The sequence below is a fragment of the Mya arenaria genome, chromosome 9 (assembly GCF_026914265.1).
Source record: "Mya arenaria isolate MELC-2E11 chromosome 9, ASM2691426v1".
Taxonomy (NCBI): domain Eukaryota; kingdom Metazoa; phylum Mollusca; class Bivalvia; order Myida; family Myidae; genus Mya; species Mya arenaria.
The window spans coordinates 73,632,789-73,656,413 of record NC_069130.1 but is presented as its reverse complement, the minus strand read 5'-3'; the positions used below and the strand labels follow the sequence as shown (position 1 = coordinate 73,656,413).

The following is a 23,625-nucleotide window of genomic DNA, read 5'->3' as shown; positions in this document are numbered from 1 at the left end:
GGATAAAGACTGGAATGGTCCCTGCAATTCTTTATCAGGTTTTAACGTAAATCTTTGAGTGCCCTCTTTTACCTCTTTGCCACGCTTCACAACCGTACTACATAAACGAGTTTTTGGAAAGTTTAGAGATTTGTTAGCAGATGGCATTTTTGGAGCAAAGAGCCCAAATTAGCGCTTATTTTTACACACAACGTGCATGTGTGTTTAAATATGTTATCAAGTGAGACCGCTTAAAAACTAGATCCGGTGTTATTGCGTGTACCTTTTAATGAGTTGTTCATTTTGATGGAAATGAAAATTCAAAAGACAGCAGACACTTAGTCTCAGATTGGCTACATAAAGTTGTAGAATATTGCTCCATAGCGTGTCTTCATATCCATAAATACTTAACAAATTCAATATTTTAAAGCTTTCAATGTGCTTATTCGTTTCTTAGAAGAATAAGTAAGATCAATGTTCAGGCTGTTAAAGCTATGTGCAAAATATCTGGAAAAAAACGTTCATTGTTGTGTTAGTAATATTAATAAAACACAACCTGGTACCTGGGGTGTTATTTGTTCACATATCAATGACGTCATATGAACTATGTCATTGAAACATAGACGGGGTTTTTCATACCTTTGACACTATTTGCAAAATTTAGAAAGACATTTCCTCTAAAATATATTAATTTAACAAGATTAACCAAATTCATTTAATATAACAAGATTTACAAACACTAACTAACGCAAAGAGGTTGCGTGATAAAACCGTTTTGATTCAACGAGCCATTGCCCAAAGCAACACTGAAAACATGTGTAATTGAGTTTGAATTTGAAAATGGTTGTGTTATTATGTCAATCATGGTGCATCTGACGCAGTATTGAGAATTAAACTCCATGTTACATAGTTTAATATATAAAGAAGAGAAACAATAATGTTTAGATTTATTTCCGCCAGACACTCATTTGTATTTAAAAATGAAAGCAATTGGCGGCTGAATAAATTTTGACTGATTTCATTTGCATGCGTTGCACTGTCTATTATTTTTGCTGTAGATATCACTTACATACTAACTGTACCCTTAAACAAAACATGGAACGATATCCAGCGTTTAAAAAAATAAAAAAAACACATCGGAAAGTCATTTTTTGTTCAAAGAAAAGGCGATGCATATTTAACTAGGAATTGCGTCCGTCAAAACAAACAATTATCCTACCCGTAGTATAATAACTGTGTTGGTTACTAGTCATTCTTCTTTATTAGACGAATGGTTCTCGAATACTGCAAATTGAGCTCCAAGTGAAGAAAATGAATTTTTGTTGTTTTTTTGATGATAAGTGTATAAAGTACTGTAAAAATGTATTAGTTGTATTTGAAGAAGCAGCTGTAGAGGTAGTAAAATTAGTAGAAATAAAAGTAGACGCAAAAGCGGTAGTACAATAATAAGTATTAGCGGTCGTAGTAGTAGGGGTAGTGGTCATGGTAGTCGGTAGTTGAAGAAATAAAAATAATATTAAAAGATGGGTATTTTTCTCGCACACCGGATAGGTATTTCCAGTGAATTCACGCGCAACAAGGCGTCACCTCTTTTTTCTTTAAGTGTAAGATTTATTTCAAAAATGAGCACTTGAGTAGAGGTCGTATTATAAGGAGTAGTGGTAGTGTCGTGGTAGTAGAAGTTGAAGCAATAAAATTAATATTAAAATATGTTATGTTCTTCCTCAATGGATAGGTATTTCCAGAGAATGTATCCGTTCTGGCAGCCCCATTCCAGATGTTTCACGTGCAACAACGCACCACTTCCTGCTTCTTTAAGTGTATGATTTTAAAAAAATGAGAATTTAAATGTAAAAGTATGCAAGACTTTTTATTAAAAATGAAAATAAATAATCGTCAAAAATGCGATATTTCAGGTCAACAGTTAAATTTACTACGAGTAATGACGTCAGTAAACAACGTCACACGTTTCTTTGGTTACATGTACACAAAATTGTTTACTACGTCATTTTTTTCACAAATTGGTAATTTTAGGTATGCAAATAAAAATATCAATTAATATTGTGCGGTCAGGATAGAAAATCCGACCCTCGGTAAGCCTCGATACCGGCTAAGGCGAGTGCCCTAATATCAGGTCAGATATTTCTATCCGGATCGAAATCACATGATAAATATATCGTTTATCTTTATTCTATATTACAGAATATTATATCGAATGTAAGATTGTGTTAATTTATCGTTTATCGACATTGTATAATGTAAGTTCAGAATGTTCTTAGTGATATTATATGGTTTTATAATATCGTTTATTAATATTGTAGTCAGTAATATGCTCCAGATAATTCTTAAGATAGTTATTAATATCATATATTTTAATTTTCTAGAATATTAATACATATCGTTTATAATCGTTGTATTTTCTTAATTCCAGAATATTCTTATTTATTTAAGATGGTTTTATAATATCGTTCATTAATATGCATTGAATAGGCCGTGTTCTTGAATATATTATGTATGTACTATAGTTTTGTAACACCGTTTACTATTATTGTACATACTATATTCCAGAATATTCTTATTTATGCACAAGTGTTTTATATCCTCGTAAGCTTTTATACTATGTTCTAGAATAGTCTGGTTTATTTAAGGATTGATCGCAATTTGTATTGCATACACCTGTGTGTCACGCAAGCAATCTCCACAAAGCGCGCTTACGCTTCTTGGTCATTTGCTCGCTTGCCCTACTGCATTTATACAGCATAAATGCAGGAAAAAATGCGATCAATGATTATGTTCATGAATTTTTCATTGTGATTAAAATTAGCAGTATCTTTTTCAACTTCGACAGTCCATGACCATATTATAGACCACCGAAAAACGAAAAGCTAGTGTGGAAAGTGATTGCAATACACCCTGATATAAACCACATATTTACGCAACTATTCATCTACCAGTATGCTTCGTATCATCTTTAATTATCTATAAACTTCAAAAAGCTAACTATTAGCCCAACATAAAACATGAGAAGATTTACAAAGGAGAAAACGAAGAAGAAAGTTTATGCAAGGAAACAAAAGCCTCTTTAATACTTTATCATCTAATTCAACATTGCCATCAAATGTCATCAGTGTTATATATATAAAGTAAATATCGTTGAGTACCAGCAAATGTCAGTCCCTATTAATTAAGTTTTATTGGATATAAAAAACGGAATAATTTGAACTTGATTTAAAATTGTTGCAGCAAAACATCCAATTTTTGAATTAGGATATTAAGGGGATGTAACGAGAACAAATATGTATTAGCGTCTTAGACATCATTCTGTATTGGGCAATACATAATTGTTTCCCAGGATTTCATGTTCATGGCGAGGAATTTCATTTGTTACATGATATGTCGTCGAAAATTAGAAACTAACATCGGGCTTCAAACATGATATTATTTGCTTAAAGATGCATGTATGAAAAGTATGGTTAACGTAAATATATGCTGTGTTCATAAACCGTCTCCGAAATTTAGCATTAATATTAATGTATTTATTTAACGAGTGTCTTCATAAAATATCGGAACAACATTATATTATCGAAGAACATACCAGAGCTAAATAACTAATGTTTCAGTCGTGAACAATATTTCAAGTTATAAAAAAGGTCCATAATGTGTACTGAATAACGTTTGTTATTCCATCTTTTTATAGCTGGGTGTCACTGTTCACAAATAGTTTATTTTGCACAGCTATACAGCACATGCGGAAATATAGGACTAATGTATTGTATTAGGCCTACATACTTTAGTAACGCATATCGAAATCAGGTATCGTATGTACTACTTTTTAATATAACATATTCAAGAAATTAATATGTCGGAGTTACAAATTGGAACGTATGGTGTTATACTGTATAAAAAGTGCGAATTGAAAGAGTACTTTATTTTAATACGTTCATAGCATTGCAACGTTAATGTGAATTTGAAAGAAAATCAAATAATCTTTAAGAAATATTTACGAGGGACCAAGGGAATTAAATCATTGTAGTGGTAAAAAAAATGGTAGTGTATTGACATTGTGTATATATATGTAACAGTTCATCAAGCCTTGATCATATAGAGGATGTCTGCAAATCGTGTAAAACTTCAAACACTATTCAAACAATATATGTGTGTAGGTTTTGACAATTACTAAATTTAGTGATTGCAGCCAGTTTTATTACAACAAATATTACCTAAATATTCAAATACCATATATTTCTAAATTCACTTTGGGTATTTTAAATGATATATGTTTAGTTGTTGTTTTTTCTCCAGGGCCTAAAGCCCACAAAACCATGGCGAAATCTTGGTAGTGCTTAAATGGAACGTTCCCGGGTCTGGTTTGATCGCTTCTTCAAATCAAGCGTGCGTGCGTGCGTGCGTGCGTGTGTGTGTTTACTTATACTCGCACTTGGATAAGGCTTATTCGTCAAGTGCTCCGATAAGATTGTTAGTCATATTAGGTTTTTCGGAGCACAGTAAAAAGACAAAATGTAATCCTGGTTAGCGCTACCCTGATTCTTTTACGTGCACCAGTATATAGCACTTTTTAATCAACTATTACGTATTTGACGAGATACAGAGACAATTGCTGTACCAATACCAGACAATTGAAGACAATATATGCCAGAACTCGCTCAATATCGACCAAACTCGGCCAATATCAACAACACTCGCCTTATATGAGTTTCCCCCGTTTTGATTGCCTACAAAACTCGCCTAATACACCGGGGATGAGCAAAAAAAGTCACGTGACCACAAATGCAAACGCCAGTAGTATTTTGCTCGATTGATCGTCAATCAAGGTAAGTGTCTTATCGATATTTTTGTTATACGCGAGAGTTCGTTCAAATGACATAGCGCAAAAAATAATGCATTGTTTTGTCTTTCGATCGGTGTATTGGTCACCATTCATATCTGCATAGTTTCTGAGAACACTTCGATACAAATTGTGTCCATGAATGCAAACGCACGTAGGTAGTGTTAAAATGTCACATATTAAGATAAATTGCCACATTTTTTCAATTGTTTTGACTTCCAGTTGTTCAATAATGGCTTTTATTTGTTTTATGAATATTTTGTGCGATGCAATTTGTACAAACAAATGCATTTTCTGAAGTATTTAAATTTGGCAAACGCACGTTGGCATTTTTATAAGGCAAACGTACGTAGTCTACCTAAAATGACAAACGCACGTAGGCATCTTATATAATAATAATAATGAGTTATCGTATATGTCGAAAGCTTTTAAAACATTTTATTCTTTTCATATTTTTGAATTTATATTTAATTATTATTATGATCATAATCCTTACGGTCATATGCATAAGGGAAAGTGAAACGCTTTATGTCGTTTTACTTAGCTAGATAAGCCATTTTTTAAGATTTTAATAAGCGTTTGTTTGCACGAGACGTATTTTTTATGAAAATGTCTTTACATGTGATATTCTTTTAACAAACAATTTGTGTAATATATTTTGCGAAGTAAATCAAGTGGCGCTTAATAAATGAATGGCAGTGTCTGTTTCAGTGATGTCATTTGTTTGCCACGTTTGTGGGAATGCGTTGAAAACGACATGAGGGCTGAAATTGCATGAGCGCCGCCATGACGGTGTAAAAGCATTTACATGCTGTTAGAAACAGTTATACACCACGGAGAGCTTGACGCGCCATATGAAAGTGTATCATAGTATTAAAAAATGCTTATATTATTCTTGTTTTATTCTATATTATTCTAAAATTAAGCAATTATCTACCAGTCACAAGCTCAGGCGTTTTTATTAAAGGTTACAAAAATATTGCAATTTCAAGTATTTTAATTGCATACTTTTAAAGGCATACATGTATTTATACAGGTGCATCACACATGGATCCAATAAGCAGTTTCTGTGCCCGAAATGCATGCAGGAACTCACCACACATACGTACCTGAACAGGCACTGGCGAGGAGAAGATGGCACGACACGTTATACGTGCGACATGTGTGGGATTTCAATGGAGGAGAAATAGACCTGAAGGCTCATATTGACGGCCATACTGGCGAGAAATCATACCAGTGCGCTGAATGTGGGAAATGTTATCGGCATAGAAGTAGATTGTGCAAGCAAAAGTTATTAAACACACCAAATAAAACATCAAATTTTAGATAATAAGTATCTTTCATGGCCGAGAGTGCAAGGTTCATCCCAACCCGAACATAGAGTGTATTGCGGAAGCGGGGTTTACCGTGTTTCTGCAAAACACCCTGCGAGAGGGGTGTGATGAACCTATCTTACACGAGCGGCGATGATCCTGGAAAAACATGGAAATCTTTTGTGCGTAGTGAATATAATGCGCGTATAGATTTGTATCAATTCGTGGTTGTTATGGATATGCGTGCAGTGATTCAGATTATGTTTATGTTATGATTAAATATTTATAGTTCTTTCTTGAATGGAGCGCGAAAACTTTTCTATTGCTCTATTTGAAGCGAGAAATAATCAATTTTGATTTATAAAATTGCCATGAGACAATGTTTCCATGATGCTACAGACGACAGTCGTCTACAAGGGAGGTAATTGTGTGATGACGATTGAAAAAAAAATGAATTCCATACGGGTACTTGTTTTATCTTGGCCCTTGCCAAATTTTTAGGTCAACTTATCTGATGTGGAAGAAAGTAGAATCTCAGGCAGATCATAACAAAAGTATTGTTTATTAATGAATCGTTATGTTATTTGATTACTTATCTTTGATTTTATCTGATTATCTGTGATTGCTTTTATTGTCAATCATTTTATTCAATGTATAAAACTAATCTAAGATATACAGTTATAGAATAAATGAAGAACATTTCCATTATAATGTCTTTATTTCTGTAAAACAGCACTTATATATACAGTTCAAAGAGTATTTTCAGTGATATAAACATTGTTCCGGGTAGAGCATACATTGTCATTGTATCATCGCAATATCATTTTATGGTTATCATTATCACAATATCTGTCATTAACAATTATCATGACAGTATTATCATCACAACATGAAGAATGGTTAAATAAAAGGTTCATTAAAGATGTTTAAATTATGTTCAAATGAAACGTTTATCCCCATGCGATCTGTTACAAGCATCTTAGAATCGTTGCGTCTGGCCCGCTCCCAGCACACACCAATGGTTCCCTTCTGTAATGCATTTCTGTTTATCAAAACAGTCCCATACTGCACTGTACTCCGACTCTTTGTATCAAACGTGTGGTTCCTGAAATGTGACATTACAACAGCTGTTCTAAATGTTCGAGATAAACATTTTACAAGCATTGTTAAGTTAGTCAAGTCTGTATACCACCGGTATGGCCGGATGAGAGTTTGTTCGAGAACTCATATTTCCCGCAACACTCCCGCATAATATCGTGTCAATGTTTGTTACGTATCATAAATTTATATAACTTTCATTATGATGGATATTTAATAATAAAGCGGATAAATATCTTCAATATCTTGAACACATTTTCAGTTTTTAAAGGCTAACGAAATATTCGTTTGCCCCTTATTATAAGATGCCTACGTGCGTTTGCCATTTTAGGTAGACTACGTACGTTTGCCAAATTTGAAATACTTCAGAAAATGCATTTTTTGTACATATTGCATCGCTCAAATTATTCATAAAACAATTAAAAACAATTATTGAACAACTGAAAAACAAACATTTGAATAAAATGTGGCAATTTATCAAAATATGTGACATTAAAACACTACCTACGTGCGTTTGCATTCATGGACACAATTTGTATCGAAGTGTTCCCAGAAACTATGCAGACATGAATGGTGACCAATACACCGATCGAAAGACAAGACAATGCATTCTTTTTTGCGCTATGTCATTTGAACGAACTCTCGCGTATAACAAAATTATCGATAAGAAACTTACCTTGATTGACGATCAAAATACTACTGGCGTTTGCATTTGTGGTCACGTGACTTTTTTGCTCATCCCCCGTGTAATATAGGATTGGAGAAATGGGCCATTTCCATTGGCTGTCGAAACTCGCCTAATATGAGAAATATGCTGGAAATTATTTTTAAAGGTAGCCATTTTGTTTTCCGTTTTCCGACTATTTTGAAAAATTTGTGCTTCGTATAACTCTATTAGGAATTCTTGAACCTATTGACTATTAAACCACTTTGTACGGTTTGATATTACAGTTGTATTTAACCCGTTGGTGGATTTTACGACTATTATGATTTTTTACACCAACAAAATGGACGACGAAGGTGAAACATTTGACGTTTTAGCAAACAATTTACGAAATTAAGACGAAAAGACATGCTTCCTTACGATGTACAGTGCTTTATTCATAAATATGTGCAATGTAACTTTAAGGATGCATGTCAAAATCAGCAAAGTTAAGACACCATGAATGAGTAAGGGATAAATACGGCTTCAATGTGAACTAAAGATAAGTTAAAAGAATATATTCAACCAAAATGTTAATAGTTAATTAATAAAATACTTATTTATTAGGTGAGTTCATATTGGCCAAAATATTTGTCCTCGGTCAGCTGTATTTGCCTTTTGGGCTCAGGCAAATACAGCTAACTTCGGACAAAGAACTAGGCCAATATGAAATCACCTAAATGATAACACCATAGTATCACGGGACCCCCGTTCAATGTACCACCCGGAAGACGATTAGTATTTGTTTAGTGCTGCGATGGGAATTCGATGCTACGACCCCTGATATGACAGCCAAGTGTGTAACCACTAGACCACGGAACCATCAGACATTTATACATGTAAAGGTTTAAATAGCTTATCTTAATTGTATTAGTTTACACTACACTTACGATCACATTATATTTAATAATAAAGTATCATCAGTGACAAGATAGTGTAACATTTGAAACAACTTCCAAGTAGATATAAGCGAGTCTTTGTCGGAGGCAAATATCAAGAAATTCACACTCAATTATGTAATATTTTCTTGTAGCAGGTGTCACAAGTTTTACTTCAGTTTTTACGCAATAAAAATCCTTAATCCCCGTTCAACCACCTGATGCTAAAATATCACACATACATTTAAGTAACGCGCTTCATCTATTTAGTTCATAATACCAAGCTATAAGTAATTTTTATATCTTTGCAACTATCGGCATGAACGAATATTAATAATACTATGGATGTGTCATACAAGTAGTTCGTCTTCTGGTCGATTCCTTTTATTCCAAGGAACATATACGTATAAGGGTAAAATATGCCATACATCAGTAATAACACTTTTTTCGGATAAGGCATCGATAGATACATGCTCTTGTACTTAAGTTAATACAAATGTTACAAATGTTGACTCGTGATAAGAAATTTAGCTTTTCGTCTTTAAAACTGTGGATGAAAAGTTTATAGAGAATCACAGCATCTTTATATTAAGATGGAAAAATGGCAGAATTTTCATCTAACGTTCAATTGTGAGTTATTGAATTCTTAAATACTTCCAAATATGAAAGTTTATACTGCAATTTGTCTTAAAAACCTCAAATGTTGAAGGATTTAAAGCAACAACCTTCATTTCTCCTAAAATAAAATATGTCAGTTTGTCTATTATGAGAAACAAAACATTTCAAATATAAAACATTTTAAAAGAAATATTGCCAACTTAATATATGTGGGAGGTTTTAAACTCAACCCAAATCATTGACTATATCGTCCTAGTTTTCTATGACAACGTCATTGTTAACTTAACATCTCGAACAGAGTGGTGAAAAATGTCATTTTGTCACATCATTCAATTACACATTTAAAGCAATTGTACCTGTGTACAACATTCAAACGAAAAACAGTCGTCACATAACACGCACAGTTTGTGTTCCATTTCATAAAGCATGATCGTGGATATTGTCTGAAATATTACGTGCTACGTTCTCGTAAAATGAACTGCGGAATTAGTTTATACGGATGGGGACTGCTCTGGAGATGAAACAGGGGAAATATCATTTCCAACACATTGCTTTATTTGTTGGTATTTTGTCAATTCCTCAAAAGTGATCTGGCGTACATGGTATTAGGTCAATTTGACACACAGCCCATTTCTGCCTGGTCCGTTTCGGCCCAGTTTCATGACTTGAAATCCTGTTGAATAAATGTGCGTATTTTAACATGGACTTTTACTTTATTTAGTCAAATTGTATCCTCAAAACGGGTAAGTTATATTAAATGCATTTCTACGAGTACACATAATTACAAAATTTGATCTAAGTTTTACTGCAAGACCTTGTTTCTTGTGAAAATTCGTGTACAGCTGCACCATTTGATGCGTAAAATGTCATTTGAACTAGGTTCAGTTGAAAAACCCTCGAATAATGGCTTTATTGGCGCAAACGCCTTAAAATTACATACGCAAAAACGCTTGGGTGACAGCAAGTTGAACTGGAAGACCTGACGCAGACTATTAAATTAATCATATTTTGGGTGTATTTATGTATGTAGGACTTATCGAATGTATTTCTCATAAAAAAATCAGGGCCAGATTTGCTTATAACAAGTATTTGACATTTTGTAGCTTACTCTTCGATAAGTGTTTGATTTATGCACTACCAAACTGCTGTATAAAGATACCGATATGGTTATCTCTTAAACTTGACATTGATGTAGTGCTTGATAATAAGGAGGAAAGTTAACAGCCAACAAAATGATCACATCAAATACTGCACTTAATAGCTTTGTGTTTCGCAGTTATGTTGTAAGTTTACTATTTACTTACTGGCATTAACCTCCGTCGATAACATTATGCAAACATGATATGTAACTATGTGTTTTCCTTCAAATCGTAAACGCGAGTGAATTTATTTCATACATGTTATAATGTTTCAAATTGCAATATTGCCTTAAAAATTCCATTTTTTTAGTATACATGGCAACATAACACCATATTAACTCTCAAAGCAAGTAGTGTCCCGTAGACCCAGTTCCACTCGTGCGTTAGGTGTTTATAAAGAAGCTACTTAATAGTATACATGGCAACATAACACCATATTAACTCTCAAAGCAAGAAGTGTCCCGTAGACCCAGTTCCACTCGTGGATTAGGTGTTCATAAAGAAGCTACTTAATAGTATACATGCCAACATAACACCAGATTAACTCTCAAAGCAAGAAGTGTCCCGTAGACCCAGTTCCACTCGTGCGTTAGGTGTTTATAAAAAAGCTACTTAATAGTATACATGGCAACAAAACACCATATTAACTCTCAAAGCAAGTAGTGTCCCGTAGACCCAGTTCCACTCGTGGATTAGGTGTTCATAAAGAAGCTACTTGATAGTATACATGGCAACATAACACCAGATTAACTCTCAAAGCAAGTAGTGTCCCGTAGACCCAGTTCCACTCGTGGATTAGGTGTTCATAAAGAAGCTACTTGATAGTATACATGGCAACCTAACACCAGATTAACTCTCAAAGCAAGTAGTCTCCCGTAGACCCAGTTCCACTCGTGGGTTATGTGTTCATAAAGAAGCTACTTGATCGTCTATAAGCGCTTGATTAGATGTAATCAAATATATAAATATAATGATGAATAAAACTAGACAATCACATACAACGCGTCGAACATTATCTACAAGTTACATGGAAATACAGGGCAAGCGTGTATTTATAATGCACTTAGCTCCAGCGACGTGTACAATCCGACAGTCCACACAAACGAATGATATTTCAATTAAATAATTTAATTATCACATGAACAAAAAATCTTGACACTTTATTTAAATCACATTATAATAAATAGTTCATTGTTTACATGAATTGTGTTAATGTACGTATATGACATTCTTGCAACAACTTGTAATGGATACTACCAAATATGTAAATATATTGATTGAATGTGGTTTTGCTGAATATATCTACATTATTTACAGTATGAAATTATTGCAATTTATAATCATCATATTAAACTGAGTTGTGTTTGTCGAAGAAATGTATGATAGTGATAGTGTGAATGTATGTTTTGTATGTTGCTTAATATGTATAGTACATGTGTTTTTGTAATACTTTTTGTGTGAAGGCCATGCTGGAAATAAGTAGTATGTCTGTAATGATTGTACACTTAGTATGTAACCTTCGTTAAATAAAGTTGTTATTATTATTATTATTATTATTATTATTATTATTATTATTATTATTATTATTATTATTATTATATAGCTTGACCACAATACCTACATAGACCTAATAAGCACGCTTCATGTGCACACATTGTGAACCATAAAGTAAAGATCAAGCCAGGTCGGCGGCAACAACCTGACTTGAACTTGCAATATATACCATATTCTGCATTATGAGCACGATTAAACGAGTTCACTGTGACGGGTCATTCCATAAGAATAACTTCAATGTGTGCCGAGGGGACATAACTATGAAAGCTGCGATGGTAATGATACCAAGTTAAACTCAACTAAATATGTTACAATGCCGTGTATTGAAAATTAACAAATATAACTGGGCGATGACGAGAAAGAAAGTTTTTAAATTTCTTAACTTGACACGACCTTACTATTAACAAAATGAATTTTATATATAGAATTGCTTTCACATCAATACTATTTTTTCATTTGCTTTTTTGATTTACGTTCAAAATACACTTTACTGAAAAAGAAAAAAACATTTATGAACTACTTTTAACGATCCGCATTCCTTTTAATTGGCTTGTTTCTGAATGCTGGCCATTTTTGTTCATGATAATGAATTAATAACTATAAAAGAATTCGCCTTAAGTAGTTTAGGATTCTTTGTGTTTGCCATGCACTGTATCATTAATAACATTAATTTGACGCTATCAGGTATTACATAGAAGGTTTTGTATAAGTTTAAAGTGAATCTTCAACAATAAAGCCTAAAGTTTTGTGATAAATTCCATGACTTACCTTCCAAAAAGGCAATAATAGTACATAAACAAAGGATGTTCTTTAAACATTATGCCATGTGCGCCCTGTGAAATAATTATTGAGGTGAGTGATGAATCTAGGTCGTTATGCATACAACAATAGATTCTTAAACAAGAAAATACTGAATTTTAACAAAAACTGCCCCTCTTCAAGAAAAAAGATGTTATGTAATGGAACCTTATGTTTGAAAGAACAAACACACGTTATAGATATGAATAAAAGTATATTCATTTAAAAAATATTATTATATCGAATTACATTAATATTATCAATATGAAAAAATCATTAAAAAGTTGATTAGGCAGAAACAAAATGTTAATCTCTCAGTACATCTCGATTTAAATTACATTCCCTATTCCCTAACTTTGTTTGATATATAACGGGAATAGTGATCACTGAGGACAAGAATGGGTGAACGTGAAGAAGTCAAATAACCTTTTCGAAATGTTGAATAGCAAGAAAAAAAGAAACACACCTTAACCTTGTTTTCGTTTCGTTTTACATACCATGTTTTGAATAAGGTCAGAGATAAAATAAAATAGATAAAATGCATATGAGTATCCGTATACAATTCAGTTCGATAAATTACTTATTATATTTACACATTGCATAAAAGTTCTAGATAACTATACCAATTTGTATAAAATACGAAACGAAATATTGATACTGATTTAGTGAATGATATTGAAATTTGTTTTCCAAATATACTGTTCAGTTTCAATGAGTATTGCTGTTGATAAACTGATCGCCCATTCGGAAGTCCAGTTGCGCTTGTTAGCTATTTCGCTAAATATTTCTGAACCGCTCTATAATTAGTACGGTTCGCATCCCAGATGGGTTAAGTATTTCCCGAAACCTCTTTTCAAGACATTCAATTTACCGGATTAAAATTTAAAAAAACGTCTGGTCGCCGATTTGACAAAATCAATAACGCAAGTCTAAAACCAGAAAAGAACCATGTCTGAGCATGGATTCACAATCATTTTAAACTTTAAAGCAAAGCGAACTAAGAACATACTTTTTGTCAAATTAATTGGACGGTTGTTATCGCTGTCTTATCGAATTAAAGCTTTTACAGTGTTTGTATGTATACCACGTGATAAATTGCGTCATAAATGCTACGTCGGAAGGCAATATTTTGCTTCGGATGAAGACTTTAAACAAGGATAACTTCACTATTTCTTCACCATTTTATATGAAATATAGCGCAGTCTACGCTGCCAACGGAGCCCCGCCCTTCGGTCTTTTACTTGAGTTTGATTGAGAGTTTAGTTCTTTAAAACACTTCGACAAACCTTTTTCACAATACGGCCGTCTGACGGAGCACTGTCAAAACAATTTTGGAAGCAGGTTTGTCCAAGTGTTTGATGAAACTAATCACCTTATCAAACTTCTGTAATAACACGACAGCGGGACTCTGTAAGCAGCATAGACCGCCCTTTGTTTTATTTAAATTGGTGTAGTTAAGAAAAGTTATCTTTGATTTTATTCTTTAATTTAGGTAAATTGTTGCCTTCCGACGTAGCATATATGACGTCATTTATCACTTGGTAAACACACACTGTTTTAGGCTGCAAATAATTAATCGTGTTGGTTTGTTTTGAAACTGACAAAGAAAACACCCTTGGTTTAATAGTGCATTAATCAACATAATCGTTTGCTTTATATATTGTATCATTGGTTGGTTGTACATTTGATTTAGAAATACATACTACAATTAAACAAAAACAATATACGTTAAACATAGCACTCATGTTATTAGATTCTATTCCAAGTATTTGCATACAATTTATGATTTGTGAACCGATTCAAAGTGGTTAAAACCTGTACTTGCCCTAATATCACGAAAGATGAGATTTTAATCACACTATACCTTTATGAGGTAAAAGAAGTTGAGAGTGAGATTCAGATTTAAGTTTGTGATTTTTTGTGATATTTTATTAAAATATTTAATTTGATTATGAAATGTCTAGGAATCCAGCCAGGGAATAGGGCCTTTCTCGTACTAGTCCAATGAATACATCCACATTTCGAAACCTATCAGCTGAAACGTGATTGTGTTGACTACAGTTCAATGCGTACATGTGTATATTATAAAAGTATAAAACTACAAAGGACTAGACGCATAACTAGTTCATAAAGAGGAATGTTTCATTAATCTCAGTGAGTTATTGAAATCTGAAATACAATTCTTCAATCTTACAGCGTTCTAAAAGTACACTCGGCGGGCTTAGTTCAAGACGGTGCAAAAATAAGACGTTACAACTGTCTTAATGCTGCACTCTTACAGATTGAATGTTTTGACATCTTTTTTTATTTTTTGTCTTGGAACAAGCCTACTTTTGCGAAAATGCATGAAAACTAGTTATATAAGATGGCTGTCAAAAAATTATATCGCACTTTTACATTTAAGTTCAAAAATTGATGTTTTATGCTTTTATCTTAAACCGTTAGAAGCGGTTTAAGCTGTCACGTAATGCTACTGTTCACTTAACTTGTTGGAAGTCTTTAAGCTATTAAACAACAACCGTTCGAATGTTAGTTCTTAATTGTTCAACGTTCTTTCTAATTATAATAATCAGTATATAATACAGCATGACATTTAAGGTAATCCCGCATCCTAACTGCCGTCCATTAAGGACCCAAGACCGCTTTCCTTGCCTTCCATAGCCCTTCTGTCTTCACATCGAAAACCCCTCACTTAAGTGCTACTTTGTTATATAAATATGACAGCTTAACAACCCAAGGAATACACGTTTTTGTAATTAACATGACCATTTTGTACATTTGTACCAGGTCGACTGTCAACCACTTCCATATTCAAATGACAATCAAATATGCCCTACATTACTAAACATACAGTATGTAGACATATATCCATTTAATTAAATCTTAATTATATCTTAAATGTAATATTAATTAACGTATTACGTCACAAAGCCATAAAACATTAATTTTCGAAAGGAAATATGAAAATCTGCGATCGGCAGATCTTTTGTCAGCAATCTTTTATCTTTGGTTTGCAGACATTTACGCAAAAAATTGCTCTTTCCCAGACAAAAAAAAAGTTGTAAAAACAGTAAATCTGTGAGAGTGCAGCTTTAAGTTTAGCCCTCGGAATGTGACTTATAGTTCTAGACGTTATACCCCTGATTGACTTAGGTTAAAGTTTTAGTGCAGGTTAAATTTTAGGGCAAGTTGGGATTTTCACTTAAAACTCCAATACCATTCATTCAATTGACTTAATGCTTCGCACAAATGTTCAGAGCCATCACATAATGAGGTTAGATAACTCCATATTATCCTTTATACAAATTATGGCCTCTGATTGACTATGGAACCATAATTATGTTGTATGATGTTCTGTGTGTAATGTTGTGCATAATTGATTTGTTATTATGGTTAAAATGACATGGGTGATATCATAAATATCTTAATGTCTTTTAGTTCTTATCCCATTTACCTGTTACAATTTTACAATGTACTGCACTTTTGCATAATGCTACTGTGATAGTCTAAGTTGTTGACATAATTGTATATTTGTTGTGTTAAAGAGGTTTTATTTAGGGTTACCCCAGTAAAACATATAAAATTGGGGGGGGGGGCAATTATTTAAAAAGTGTATGGGCGCGTGTTTGTTTTGCTAATTTGAATCCCAAATTTGCTTCTGTAGGAGGGTGGTGTATTTAATAAGAGTGCCCCCATCCATGGGGTATATACTGTCAATAAATAGCCCTTAAATTGCTCGTAAAAAATATGTGATATTTATATGTTGTTATGTTTATGTCATAATTTTAAGGCAATTTTTTCCTGCACCTGATTAGAATAGGAACTTGGGTAAAAAAACTAGGTATTTATGTAAAACCTCAAAGCTGCACTCTCACAGATTGAATCATTTGACAATTAATTTTATATTCTGTTTTGGAACAAGCAAATTTATGCGAAAATGCAAGGAAACCAATGCTATAAGACGGCTGATAAAGAAATCAGATCGCAGATTTTTGTAATTAAGTTTAAAAAAATATGTTTAAATTAATGCATTCTCCTTTAACTGTAAGTAACGCTTTTAGCCATAAAACAGGATTTATGAAACCAAGCTGATTGTTTGTCATCATTGTTACATTACTGGAATACAGATATAAGCAAACAAATTGTTAATTTAAATACCAAAACAAAAATAAAGAAGTTATCAAAACGGTAAATCTGTGAGAGTGCAGCTTTAAGAAAATGAAGAAATATTCTCCCAATTTCATACATTTAAACGCTTTAAGGTTATTTGAATGAACACATCTCTTATAAGTATGAAAATTGATCCTATTTGTTAAATAATAAGCAAATTAGCTCAAATCTTAGGTTTGCAAAATTGCATGGTGGAATAAAAAATATGGCTTTAATACGTTGTTTTAAAACGCCGTCTTGTTGAATGTTTACAAATGTGTTAACATTGCGGATATGCCAGCATTAAAAAGGGACTTTGGAAAACGAATGATTTGTTTTGGCATTTCTTTGTTATTTGTTCCATTTTGACAATTCATATCAATTGCATAAATTACATATATGACTTGAATAACAGTTAATTGTAATACTTGTACAAAATGATCACTCTGTTAATCAGGGCAACATGTTCAGTCCATTTGCAACCAATAACTTCCATGTAAAGGTCACAATACTGTATATTTGTTGTTTACTTTTACATCACTTAGTAAGTGCACACATTCATTTGTATTATACTTTGCATCATGTATTAACACAAAGCGATCACAAACTATTTAAATTAAAGGAAATGGAACAAACAAACTACGTTCAATTTCACACAAAAGTGTTCACAACTCGTCGTCGCAGTTCTTGCACCTGCAAGCCTGGTTGTCCCATCCAGGCCTCCATAGCATCTTGGCCTGGGTCCACTACTTGGGCATCGTCCAGTGTCAGACCCCAATCCAAACACATATTGTGCAACCTGGCACATGCCATAAAAATTGCACACGACTTTTCGGGACTGTAACTCAACACACCGCCGGTTTTGTGGAGACATCTGTAAATTGTAAACATAATGGTGATGTTACGGATCGTAACAAGAAACAGTGTCGTATAAAATGCATTAGTAGATGGGCGAGTAAACATAAAGAGTGTTCAAATCTAAAATAAGGTTCAACTATAAAGTCTGTGTTCGATGAGGTGTATGGTGGAAGGATTGAGATAACCCACCGAAACCTTCCTTTCAGGATTCCAAAACTCTGCTCGATAACCATCCTTCCCTTGCTCTGCGCGTTGTTATATCTTGCTTCAGCAGGCGTTACGGGATTAGCAAGCGGAGTTAGCAGGCTGGTAGTGAGTGGATAACCGCTATCAGCCAGCAGCATCCCTGGCCTCCCACTCTCCATGTGTTCCTGTGTTAGATAATGGACAAGAAGTGGTTTTAAAAATCAGTATGTCTTGCATTTCTAAGCAGAAAATAACGTGTGTCACGTAAACTGTCAAAATATGTGCACCTAAAAGTTTGAGGTTGGTTAATATTTAAAGGATAAACAAGTACAGTAGTAGAAAGAAAAGTTCTTAGGTTTGATACATGGACCTATCATGATTCTAATTGTTTTTCCAAGGGTTTCCAAATAGATAAACAAATGCCAGCAGAACTCTTGTATGAAATACATGGCTTACTTATTCAGTCATATAGCCATTACCTTCAACGACGAGGTGTTCATGACAGAAGAATCATGCTGCGACCCTGGCCACTTGGCGACAATGTCGATGAACCTAATATATAATAGGAAAAGGGCTAAAACGATCTCAAAATGCAATGATTAAATATTAAGGTCGACAATTACAGAATGCCGATAGATGATCTCATTACCTAGATATATAGGTATTAATCAAATAAAACGATTTACCTTCTGTCGTGGCTACATGTAGCCATCACATTTATAGCATGGAATCCTTTCCGGCATATGTAGGCTTCGCCACTGTCTTTCGGGGCAATGATAGGGACGAGTGTTCCGTCGACTGCACCTATATTAAAATACATCAAGTAAATAACAGATTGGTGTGCACCTTTCATCAGAGAATTACCTTTTCCCGTCGGACCATTTTTCAATTTCAATTCAAATTATTGAAATAAGTTCCTGTATCATTTAAATATAAATGAGTACGAAATACTACTATTAAGAAATACGAACTTTCAACCCATCAGTTAGTATGCATGAAGTCATATAGTCATTACTTATACGTATTGCCTACCTACGATATTGGCAATTTTGCATCTTTTGTAGAAGCCAAGTTTTGCTTCTGCCAATTCTTGTTGTGTTCTTGGAAATCTGGCAAAAGAAAGTGTTTCATTACTAATGCGTTAAACTCAAAAATATGTTAATCTATACTGTGATTACAGAATAAAGAACTCTGTTAAATAACCTGTGATGTTTAAGGTCCATCCACACTGCATTGTGCATTTTACTAGTATGATGGCATATATATATATATATATATATATATATTTATATATATAACGCGCTTCGTAATTTAAGGTATACGACAAGGGGCAAAAACAAAAATAGACGAAGAAAGGTGGGGGGGGGGGGTATTGCACACAAATAACACAATGATTGAGTTATATCCTTTAAGTAACTTACCTTATATTGTCAATATTTCGATTTACAGCGTCTACAAACTCATGCAACACCCTTGACGCTGTTTGCTTCGATATGCCGTGCAGGTCGGCTACCTCTGATAAGAAATTTCCTTTAGACAGAACTCTAAGCCCAACCAGCACCTGTTACACAAATTAAGTAGTTTGTATTTTTACAGAAATATTAAATTTTAAAAAGAGCTTTTCGTAGCAATACATATTTACGTTCAACCCCTTTTTTCACTAACTTGTTTAGTACGTCTGCTTTTATATATGAAATGTATTTTTCCAATACCTTATTGATCTGGAAATTTATGGCTGTAAATATTTACATGTTTGAAGGATTTACGGTGCATTTCATTTCTTGTGGCGAGCCCTGCTGATGTTTGCTGGACTCGCCTTCTTACTATTACTATATTTCACAATTATCGGATAACATGGACAATGAAGGTATGTGTTTTTTGCAAAGGTTTATTTAAAATGCTGTGTCATTCTCATTTCGTTTTGAGGTCTTTATTGCTCATATACATACAGTACAGTACATGCTACCTGGTGTATCTTTATATTGCTCTACTTTGATACATCATTTATAAAACTTATATAAAAGCATTGAGTTAATTCAAGCACTCAATGAAATTTTGAATAAGTTATATAGATATAACTGACGGTCTTTTTTTTAAGAGTACCAGTACAGTTTTACCTTCGTCATAGACGATACCGATTGTGACCTGTTTGTAGGAGTAGAAAGGTCATTTCTTAGGTTATCTTCCAAATAAATAATGGCGATTCGTGAGAGTCTATATCGGTCCACAACCTCCACATCTGACAGATGATCTAAGGATGAAATGCGATCCTTAAAGGTGCGTTGTTTTCTTCTTCTTTGGCCGAAAACAAACAACGCCGCCATATTTACGAAATTTACGAGAGCGTTTCACCTGTCGTAACTTTAACGCACCAGTTAAGATAATCGTAAGTTTACGAATCTTAGTAAGACGCGGTTACGATCGTAAATTTGACGTACGACAAACTTACGATAATATTTGCGCGTACGATCGTTGATAATACGCCCCCTATAAACTTAAGTTTTTTTCTATATGAAAAAAACGCGATGCGCTGTTGCTGTAAATATAGAATCTAAACGATGTACTCTCAAAACTCCCAAATAAGATTTACCACAATGAATACAATTGTTTTCATATACCAAAGAGGATGAATAAATGTCGAAACAATGATTCTGATGAAAGAAACAGTGTTAAATTTGAAAGAAAAGTGCAGAAAACACGGTATTTCTACCTTATGGATCGAAAGTAGATCACAGTAAATCTTTTAGCATTTACCAATCATTTAATATTTTTCCTTTTTCAGCTATAAAATACACGGATACAATCATCTTGTTATCGGTAATTAATATTTTCCATAAATGTATTATCTATTTAAAGACTTATTACTCAAAATTTATGTTTGTTATACATGTGTTTGTATTGATTTTGAATAAGAGTGTCATTTTAAATATATCTACACGCAAAAAAAGATCAGTTTATCGGCTGATGTTATACTTTATAAAGTTTATAAAAGGAATACATAGCTAAACATGTGTATGATCCGAAAGAAAATTCGTTAGCAGTAATATTTCATCAAGATCGGACTTAGTTTTTTTTTTGTCAACATAACTAAGCTTTGAACTAGACTTTTAGAGACGTAAATTAAATGAAAACTCGTATGCACAACTTCACATGCCAGTGAACATTTGTGTAAAGTTTGGTGACCCTATGTGTGGTAGGTGAGGAGCTATGCGAGCACTAAAATTATTCTGAAAAAAATATCTCAATTTTGACTAAATCAAGGGCCATATTTATGTCGTTTCTGGAACAATAAAAATAAAAATAATTACAAGTACACAGCTTCATACACCAATGAATAAATGTAAGTGACTCTATCATCATCATCATCATCATCATCATCATCATCATCATCATCATCATCATCGTCAACGTCATCATTATCTTTTTTTTTAAATATTAGAACTCTATTTTTTAGCTTTATAATAAATGGTTAAGTTAATCCTCTTTATATGGCAAAAGGCCACAGTTGCGCCCCATATAAGCAATTTCTGCTTTATGCGTTGAAAATCACCACATAAACGAAAAAAAAACAAGTTTATGCGGCGATGTTGCTATGCGGCGTTACAAAGCTTATTATGGATGTTCGAATGACTGACAGTGTGATAGAAGTAAACGTATGAACGGATTTATGAAACAGCAGCTAGCATGAGTTGCCATTTAATACAAAAAAAACCTGGAACGATTCAAGGACAATCGTGGCGATGGCTTAATAAAGAACAGAACAGAAGTTTATTTCGTTATGAATAATTCAAACAAATATAGTCAACGAAATAGGTCAAAAATTACCCTTGATCATTTGTAAACGTAATTTTATGAACATATAAAGGGTCAGTGGTGATAATATCTTTGTATACATGTCTTTCATATGACAGCATACAATTGGCATTCAAGCATAAAATGGAATTCGTCTTTTAGCGCATAACATATTGTACACATTCTTTCATTTAGAGGTATTCTATTCTATTTGCACACTTCTACATTTAAATTATGTGAGCTCATTCGAAACTTACTTAACGAGATTCTGTATTTTTCAATATTAATACAATTCAAATATGGTTTAACTCCAAACGTGAAAAAGTGCTGTAAAATATTGATCTTGATGAGTCATTAGCCCTACCTTCAAGGTTTTGAAATTTTTCTATCACTAACACGTTGTTTAAAAAGCGACAAGAATAGGCGGATATCATTGACACCCTGGAGCCAGACATGAAAAAAAACAATTCTGTAAGATATTTTTTTATACAAAGTGCCCAATTAAAACATCGCGGTCGTTTCTCAATATATTGTAACACTTTTTTTATAAACTGCAGTCATAACTTTTCTAAAACAAGTTTTATAAAATGTTAAACCAAATTGCTGCGAATGTAAAATTATTTCAATGACTACAACATTCCTCGTCTGTATGAAATATGTCATGAAATTAGTAGGACGTAATGACGTCCATGTCAGTTTCAAAACCCTTTTGTATAATCTTGGAAATACGTTATGGTTGTATTAAACACGAAACAATCAACGTTATCTTTAGGCAATGTATATTTTAGTGCGTGACGTCTAGTTTCTGGTGGACTAGGCGTTCACGGAAGACCACTTCATGCAGTCCCGGAACTAGATGTTCGCCATGGGCATATCATGTGACTTCTTCTGACTGCTCTCCTAATTCATCGACCACTACATCAACTAAGGTCACGTGGTCGCCACGGCAACACACCGCGTGCCGAATTATTTTCATACTGAGAAAAGCGGATGGAAATCATACTAACCGAGGACAACGCACGGTCATGAGTTCATGCTCTTCCATCTGTCCACGTGATTTATACAGTTACTGTTTCTCTACATGTATATACCGGAATCACTCAAGACCATGGAGATGACCGATCGGGGGCGTCTGCAAACGGATGTTCGGGTGGAACATCCTCTCACATCCACGTTCAGCGAGTACCTAAGAAGCGTGGACCTCGTTCGGGATCTGCTTAAAGTTAGTGGTTCTCCGTTACTGACTTGAATTTCCTTTTTCATTTGTTGATTAAAATTAATATCCGACAAAGGCATTTTATAAGAACACATATTTTGACATAATTTGTTGTTCATCTTTATACTTTTTTATTTGCCTGTTTATGAAACACTTTTCATAATGAAATTTCATGCACGTGAAAACTCATAATTTGTATAACTCTGATAAAATGCGTTATTTTTTATTGCAAATGTTTGATTTTGTAACAGGTATTGAACTTCAACCTATATATGGAGATTTCAGATTACTAATTATGGTCTGTACCAGTGCACGAACCAAGTGGGCTGCACGCGTGTAGGTAAGACATCTCCAGTTTAATGGAGCGCGATTTTGCAAGGCCGGCTACATGGACGACATCCGGATCCACCTGAAGTGTGGTCGTGGGCTTAAGGTTGCTCTACGGATCACACTGGTGTAATGAATAGTTTGGAAATACGTTCTCTTGTCGTGATAAAC

The 23,625-nt window shown here is 33.6% G+C and overlaps 1 protein-coding gene across 1 annotated transcript; it reads right to left on the bottom strand.

Annotated features, from left to right (window-relative positions):
• Positions 1–16,290: 16,290 nt before the first annotated feature.
• On the bottom strand, positions 16,291–20,443 carry LOC128246372 (putative nuclease HARBI1). Its single transcript, XM_052964556.1, has 7 exons — positions 20,237–20,443; positions 19,541–19,680; positions 19,152–19,228; positions 18,806–18,923; positions 18,599–18,671; positions 18,123–18,304; positions 16,291–17,949 (listed from the first exon to the last, which is right to left on the bottom strand). The coding sequence occupies exons 1-7, from the start codon at positions 20,441–20,443 to the stop codon at positions 17,727–17,729; spliced, it is 1,020 nt and encodes a 339-aa protein (XP_052820516.1). The 3' UTR covers positions 16,291–17,726.
• Positions 20,444–23,625: the final 3,182 nt, after the last annotated feature.